The following is a 7,938-nucleotide window of genomic DNA, read 5'->3' as shown; positions in this document are numbered from 1 at the left end:
GGAATGCCAGGCAAAGCTAACAGTATGGATTGGAAAATGGTGTTTTATTAGCTTATCTTATCAGCACGGTTAATATTCAAGAAAATAAGACAAACATACATAACACTTTGACCTTTGCTATCTGGAATAATATTGACATTTACTCTTTCCACACATGACCTATAGGCTGCAAATGGGTCACACCAACTGTGAAAAACCAAATTAGGTGAAGAAAAAAAGCCTGCCTTGAACTCATCAGAGCTTTTACAGGTCAAAACAGGGCTAGAGCAGTGAATTTAGAGTGTGAAAGGAGCAGTGCAATGCAATAATGGGCACACTTCAGAGAAAAACATGAAAGGCACAAAGCTCACCAGCTACTGACACCCTCCCTCAGGACTTGGGGAGTGGTCTCAAAGGCCTGAGCCATGGGGAAGATGATGCAGGGACAGCAGAGCTGCCCAGGGCTCAAACTGCCAAGATGAAGGTGGGGATCTGCTATTGGGAGACTCTCAGAAGAGTTTCCCCCCCACACAAAGGCACCTCCTGAGAGTCTGGAGCCTCCAGCTCTGCCTGTAGGAGAATGGAGAAGGTGTGTGGCTGTTTCTAATAAAAGAGAGTGAGTCTGTGGAAAGGACTGCTCAGGGAGGCTGTGAAGCCTCCATCCCTGCAGGGCTTTAAGGACCAAGACCAATCTTTGGAAGGATGACAGTCCCTAACATGGCTTTGCCTTGGAGCAGGGCTGGGCTTGGTTCAGGAGCCTCTGACCTGATAGCCAGGAGGCTGGAGAGAGGTATCTGCAGGGCTACATCAGAGCAAAACACTCCCACAAGCTCTCCAGATGGGAGTAGATGTCCTTATCATGAGTTTTCTCCCAGGGAAAGGATCTCCCCTGCTCCAGAGGAGCTGTCTTGATACTCACCAGTGCGTGATCAAACTTGAAAGTACTGATGTAGTAGGCTGGGATGTCAGCTGCAGCCAGGGGCTCAGAAATCTGAGCAACAATTCCACATTCATCTGTTGGGGAGGGAAAAAAATTCAGTCATGGTCTGAAGGGCCACCAGTGAGCCTCTCAGAACTCCTGGGGCTCACCAGCTCCACACCTACACAGGGAGGAGTCTGCCTTCACCAGCTCCAGTGAAATGTGCTCCTTCCCACAGAATCAGGCTCCTTGGGCCACCAGGACACATGGCACATTGCATTTATTGCCTTCTTTTTGGAAGAGAGAGATGTAAACCCCCTGAAGGCATGAAACATCAGAACTGGAATGGTTTTCAGAGGTCCAAAGAAAGGCAATGGATGATGTCCAGGAAGGAAGCACCAAAACCAGTCTGACAGACCCTTAACCTCCATTTTTCTCTTTAGCTGTTCCTGTGACACGTTTTGTTCTGCACCTCTGAGGTGCTGATTTCATGGTCAGCCTGGACACGTGGTGGCTGGACCACAGCCCCTGAGCCAGGATTTCGTGCCAGGTCAAACAGTTCATCTGTCCTGCTCGTTGCAGGTCTATGCTACATGGCTTTCAGATGAAATCTGAGGTTCACCTATCCAAACAGAACATTTCAAATGGATTGTAAGCTAACATATTGAAATATTGCACGTTTAGGGGACTGGTGGGTGTCCTGATGTCCCAGCAATGACACCTACTGTGCCTCTTCTACAGATTCTGCCTCTCAGGTGTGTCAGGAGAAGGTGCATGGAAATTTCCCTCTGGCTGCTTTTGTTTGTCTGCTGTAGAAGTCATAATGAAACATAAAAATTGGCCAAATTCTCCTCAGAAATGTCCCTGAGGCCTGTGTTTTGTAGCTGTCTCAGAGGCCACAGGAATGAGCCCCAGTGTTTTCTGAAGATCAGGCCTCTGTTGTGGCATCCAGGTCAGGCTCCTTAAAATCACAGAGGCCATAAAAATAACACCACCACTTCTGCAGATGTGCAGCATCTGCTCTGTGCTGCTTCAGGCTGAGGCTCTTATAAGGAGAGAAAACATTTGCAGCAGTGGATGTGGAACAGGTCTCTGGACAGGACTGCTCTAAATCTGTTTAAGCCACAGAGTTGCCCAAGGACCACACTGGAGCATGAGAATGCCTCCTGAGGACTCAGCTAGCCATCTCCAGTGCAGTCCTTTTGGCCACTTTCTCTCATTAAATGGAGACCCAGCAGATGAATACAATTCAGAGGAGCTCTCAAGCACAAAGCACTTCCAGAAGTACATTTAGAAGTCTGACTTCTTAGGCAGGAGTCAGGCTCCTCCTGTTTGAAAACCTCAGCTTGCACAGTTCTGTTAAGCCTTTGGCTCTCCAAAAGCCTCAGCTTCAGATGGATTTTTCCATCAGCCTTGAAGGCCCTGAGGGGACTTCCCTACCTGTGCACCAACTGATCCCCCAACTGTTCACCTACCGAAGCCAAGGGGCTGCCCACCAATCCTCACCATCTTCCAGAGCTCACCAGATGCACTTGTAAACAACAAATTATTAGGAAATCTGTAAGAGAAGAGGAAGACCAAACGTGGCAATTAAAACCCAGCAGTGTGTCAGATCCTGCCTGCAGGGCTGCTGCTCTCCTCACATCCCCCTGCTGCTGGAAGCCAATAACAGTGGCAGCAGCAGCTCCTGGAAGTGAAAAAACTCCAGGCAGGCAGGAGAGATGCACCTGCCTGCCCTTCCAGATGCCCCGTGGTAGAGCAGCATCTGATGCTGGAAGTGTGCACAGGCCCCCAGAGAGGCATGGGAAGGGAATTCTAAGGAACAGGCCATGCCCCAGCTTTACAGACTGTTGAGCTGAAGGCCTGACCTGAGCTGTGCTTGGAAGCACAGAACCTGTTTCCATACCTGCTCTCTTTGGAGTGGTGACCATGGTTTTTGTGTCTGAGCATCACCAGGGCTTTTCTCCATACCATCCCTGGGAGGTGCTCAGGATCCCTGCAGGGATCCCCATTTCTTAGCAGAGGGCAAGAGCCTCAGAGACCTGCCTGAGGTCAAGCAGGCAGCCTGTGACACAGAAGGCCCTGGCTGCCCAGGTTCCCCAAGCACCAGGCTGCTGCTCCAACCCTCTTGTCTCTCTTGAAGGTTTACTCCAATTAAGGTCAGAGAAACTTTCAATGGGGGCAATTAATAATGAGCTAAACAAGCCCCTAGGGCAGGCAAGACTCAAACCCAACTGCTGGGTGTCTAAAGCAAACCCACACCTGGCAGCTGAGGGCAGCATCCTGCCTGGGCCCCAGAGCTCAGGCACTTCTGTGATGTGGAGCTGCAGCAGCACTCACACACCCCCAGGCTGCTCCATCTGCTCCCTCTTGACCTTCTCCTTGCCAGACAAAGGAGTCAGGGGCTGCTGCTGCCCAGGGATGACTCAATAGACCCTCATCCCAAAGAGACCCTGCACTGAGCCCAGCCATGGGTAAAGCAAAGTGAGAGGACAGCATTGCTCAGGCCTCCAGCCTGTTTTTGGCCTTTAGCAGTAAAGCTTCAACCACATAAACCAGATTTTCTGGGTTTTACTCTTAAAATAACTAGGGTTGGAAAGGACCTCTAGGATCATCAAGTCCAACCTCCATCCCAACATCTCCCTAACCACCAGACCACAGCCTCAAGTGCTGCATCTACTCAGTTTTTGAACCCCTCCAGGGATGGTGACTCCAGCACCTCCCTGGGCAGCCCGTTCCAGTGCCTCACCACTCTCTCAGGGAAGAAATTCTTCCTAATATCCAACTGAAACCTTCCCTGGTGCAAGCTGAGGCTGTTTCCTCTCATCCTATCATCAGTCATTTGGGAGAAGAGACCAACACCAGCCTCACTCCAACCTCCTTTTAGGTAGCTGTAGAGAGTAGTAAGGCCACCTCTCAGCCTCTCCTTAAACACCCCCAGGTCCCTCAGCAGCTCCTCACAAGCCATGTTCCCCAAACCCCTCACCAGCCTCACTGCCCTTCTCTGGACCTGCTCCAGCCCCTCGATAAACAACGGAATAAAAATGTCTCAATCACTTTGCTCCAGTGCTCCCAGTTCAAAAGTGAGCTAAGCCCACATTACCCTGCCCTGGGACTTCACTGAGGGGTTGGACAGACAAGCCCCAAACTCAGAAGCTGGAATTAACCTCCCAAACCTCAGAAAAGTGATGGGGTGCACAAGCACAGGACACCCCCACAACAAGGCTTGCAAGGAGGAGCTTAAGCTGCTTCCTGCTCCTCTGAGAACATCCCAAGTGGGGTCTTTTCTTGGGGTGCAGGTGACCCTGAGAGCAAAGCTCACCTCTGCTGTGTCTGGACGTCCATGACCAGGGAGATGTAACCCTCAATGAGAGAAAAGGAGAAGAAGCGAATGTGTCCCGAGTCCTCGTTGCCCACCACTGAGTCTTTTACTCTGAGGAGACAAGAGAACAGCATTACCCATGGCTAGAAGAGCACAGGAAGGCTTTCCAACCACACAGACAGCCAGTGAAAAATTCTCCTCAGAACACTGCCTTGGGCAGTGACCCCAAGTCCTGTCACCTTAGAGCCTGGGAAACCTCCCTCCCAAAGTGCAGAGCACTGAGGCAGCAGAAGGCCCCAGCAGATCCCTGAGCATCCTGGAGGAGCACTGTGCACTTGTGCCTCCAGCCAGCAGCCTCACCTCCCCCAGGAGCCCCTCTCCCACCCGGGACCTACCCATTGGAGTAAAACATGACATCCATTAGGAGTGTGGCAACGGTGGGAAGGGTATCTGGATCCAGGCTGGTGACGCAGAACATGTTACTGGGACTGGAGAGGGGATGGATGACAGGCCTCTGAACTGGAAGAGACACACAGAGACACACACAGCCATGAAGCCACGTCTGCAGCAGGTCCACGTCCCACCAGATGGGTCATCCACACATGGGCAGCAGCCACAGAGAAAACTGGCAGTGTCTGTAAGGGAGCTCCCCACTGCTGAAGCCCTCCTGGCTCTCAGAGAGGGACCGAGGAGCCTGGGGACAACCTGCTCTTGTGGTGTCCTCCCTGGGGCACAGGGTGGGATCACCTTGAGTCCGTGGCCAGGTCAGCTCTCTGCTCTCAGGGGCTTCAGGCCACCCAGGGCATCCACACCAGCCACGGGGCACTAAAGGAGGTGCCAAGGCAAACTGAAAAGCAGAAATAAATTCAGGCTTCCACCATTTAGAAGACAGGGCAGGGAGAAGGTGTTTCTCCCACTGTGCTTCTGCCAGTACAACTACACCCACACTCTCCTTTCCCTCCTTTCTGGGGGTCTATTTTGCCATGATATCTACAAAAAATCAAGGCTCAGGTGCCACACAGCAGCATGGCAAACTCTGCAGCCAGTATTTAGGCAACACAGCAAAATTCAGACTCTTCCATCATCAACACGTGTTTCACTCTGCTCCTCCTTGCTGGTTTTTTTGGTTTTGGCTCATCTCTTTAATCAAGATTACCTGTAGCTCTCAAGCAACCAGGCCGAGTGGCACCTCCTAAAAACTGACCCCTGCCCAAAATGACACCCAGGAGTGCAGGGAAATATCTGTATTTAAGTAGCTCCTTCTCCTGACCGTGCCCTTTGCTTGATGCTTGTTCCTCTAGACTGGAAACATCATCCCAAGGTTCTGTACAGCCCTGGGCTCATCGTGGCCTTGATCCTGACTGGTCCTGAAGTGGGGAAGCTGAACAACAGTATTCTCTGGGCACCAATCACTGCAACACTTAAGCTTTTACATAAGCTGTTTTCCTTTGAAACGTTGAAACGTGGGCAGGCAATGTTATTTTTGCAACTGCAATGAACTGTCCTTTAACCTTCTGTCCTACCCAAGGCACGTCTCCTCTACAGATGTGAAAGGGGCATTAAAAGGCTCAATTTGAGCAAAGCTCATCAGCACTGCTCGGGAAGTTAAGCACCTACTCAAATCCTTGGTGGAACTGGAACAGACTCAGGCGCGTGTTTAGTTGATCATCTACCAACAGGAAAAACACTCCCCAAAAAGTTGAAAGCAGGTTAGGAGGCAGAGTTCCACCCCCGTGGGCCACGGAGACCCACCCCCTGGTGAGGTGAGCTCCTCCTTACCTAGTTTTGGTTTGACAAATCCATTTGTTATGCCCAGGTCGTCGGCAGCCACCGTCTCCCCGTTCACCACGCGCAGGATGGTGAACTCCGCAGCCAGCGTGTGCATCACGAAGGGCAGGTCTCGCTCACGGACCTGCAGTGGGCAACAGCATTAGCACCAGGAAGGAGAAGACCCTGCAGGGGAGGTGACGTCTTCTCAGGGCGCAGGGAAGGGGATATGTCACCCCTGAGGCACGCCAGGCTGGCTGGGCGTGTGGCTGGGGCAGCACGTTTGCTGGTAGCGCAGCAAATAGCAGAAGGATTAAGCACTGCAGTGATTTTAAGGCTGCAGAAAGTGTGGAGACTTCCAAGAGGGAGATGTTCCACCTGGTTTCTAGAGGGAGATGTTCCACCTGGTTCCTAGAGGGAGATGTTCCACGTGGTTTCTAGAGGGAGATGTTCCACCTGGTTTCTAGAGGGAGATGTTCCACCTGGTTTCTAGAGGGAGATGTCCCACCTCTTTTCTAGAGGGAGATGTTCCACCTGGTTTCTAGAGGGAGATGTTCCACCTCGTTTCTAGCACCCCTTCAAGAACCCAGCACTGCCTGCTCTTCAGCCCTGTCTCCTAGGGCAGTAAGGCTCACATGGTGCATGCACACACGTGTGTGAGACAGAAAGACTGTCTAGCTACCCCAAAAGAACTCTGGAGCCTCTTGGCCATCATCAGCCAACCTAAGAGCAGGCACTGTTCCTCTAACGCTCAGAAAACCCACGGCTGAGTGATGGTGGGAAATGCCACCAGTGTCTCCATCAAGGGAGAGAGTGCAGGGTGGGCTCAGCACTCAGACACTCATTAGGGATGTCAGAGCCTAACTCCAGGCTCAGGGCTGTGGGGAAAGCAGGCTTGGGCACTTCTTCTGCTCCTCAAACAACTTGTTCCCAGCAACACCATTAAAACCACCCAACTGCACTTTGATCTGGTGGCAGCTGAGCCTGCCTGGTCCTCCAGAGTCCTCTTACCAGGATGAAGTCCGTCTGATAGGTGGAGAGCATGAACACGGAGATGTTTTGGTCAGCTAGTGGTGCTATGACTGACTTGGCAATTTTGGTCACTCCGATGGGCTGGGAGCCAGAGAAGCCACCTCCACCAGACACCACGTTGAGGGCCAGCCACGTCGCGTCCGCCACGCTCAGGTGCTCCGAGGAAGGGAGCTCTGCAGGGGACAGAGAGGGAGGGCACAGCCTTGGGTTTAGAGGCACAGAGAGCCAGGGCCACCCTCTGTGGTCAGCACAGAGCCAGGACTGAGATGAGGCCCCCCCATCCATCCAGCCTCCCGGGCTTCCCACGCTGCTCTGGGAGGTACTGGGCCAGTTTTAGACACAGCCAGTACATCAGTTTCCACTGGGGGATCCACACACCTTCCCAAGGACCACGTGGGGAACTACATGAGCCTCAGGGATTTGCCTGGATGCTGGTGACCAGCCCTGCTGGTCTTTGACTGGGCTCGATTGAATCTCTTCCAGCACACAATTTCTTCAGATACTCTACTTGTGCTTTTCTGGTCTCTTTTGTTTCCTTTTTTCCTGCTCTGAACACAAATTTTGTTCTCCTGGACTTGAGCTGGAGGTTGACAGAGCACCCCGGGGCTAGCCCAAGGCTTTGGAGATGCTGAGCTGCTGCTTCCATCTGAGGAGCAGAAGACAAGAGCAGCACAGCTCTGGAAGGGATGGCTGCTGTAACCTCCACGCTAGAGACCACACACTAAGATAAAGGAAATCTCGTGAAGGAAACCCCAGTTCCACTCCTTTTGCTTCTAGTCTGTTGTCGTTCAGTAGCTCACAATCTGCAGTGAATGTGTTTAGTACCAATGATGAACTGTGGTGAGGAAACTGTGGTGTATTAACTGCCTGTGAAACCAGACACAGGCTCTGGGATGGAGACCACCAACTCCTCCAAGAT

General features: G+C 52.1%; 1 protein-coding gene across 1 annotated transcript in view; it reads right to left on the bottom strand.

Moving 5' to 3' along the window:
* GATSL2 (GATS protein-like 2) overlaps nucleotides 1-7,192 on the bottom strand; it is a gene marked incomplete at its 5' end in the record, with an annotated part of 10,004 nt that extends 2,812 nt beyond the window's left edge. Inside the window, 6 exons of the mRNA XM_008935981.1 lie at nucleotides 899-993; nucleotides 2,374-2,456; nucleotides 4,221-4,331; nucleotides 4,616-4,739; nucleotides 6,000-6,132; nucleotides 6,999-7,192. Coding sequence (XP_008934229.1) covers nucleotides 899-993; nucleotides 2,374-2,456; nucleotides 4,221-4,331; nucleotides 4,616-4,739; nucleotides 6,000-6,132; nucleotides 6,999-7,192 — 740 coding nt within the window. The remainder of the gene's footprint in view (nucleotides 1-898; nucleotides 994-2,373; nucleotides 2,457-4,220; nucleotides 4,332-4,615; nucleotides 4,740-5,999; nucleotides 6,133-6,998) is intronic.
* Nucleotides 7,193-7,938: the final 746 nt, after the last annotated feature.

This window comes from Merops nubicus, unplaced genomic scaffold, assembly GCF_000691845.1.
Source record: "Merops nubicus isolate BGI_N331 unplaced genomic scaffold, ASM69184v1 scaffold50782, whole genome shotgun sequence".
Lineage (NCBI taxonomy): Eukaryota > Metazoa > Chordata > Aves > Coraciiformes > Meropidae > Merops > Merops nubicus.
This window is presented reverse-complemented; position numbering and strand designations above follow the sequence as displayed.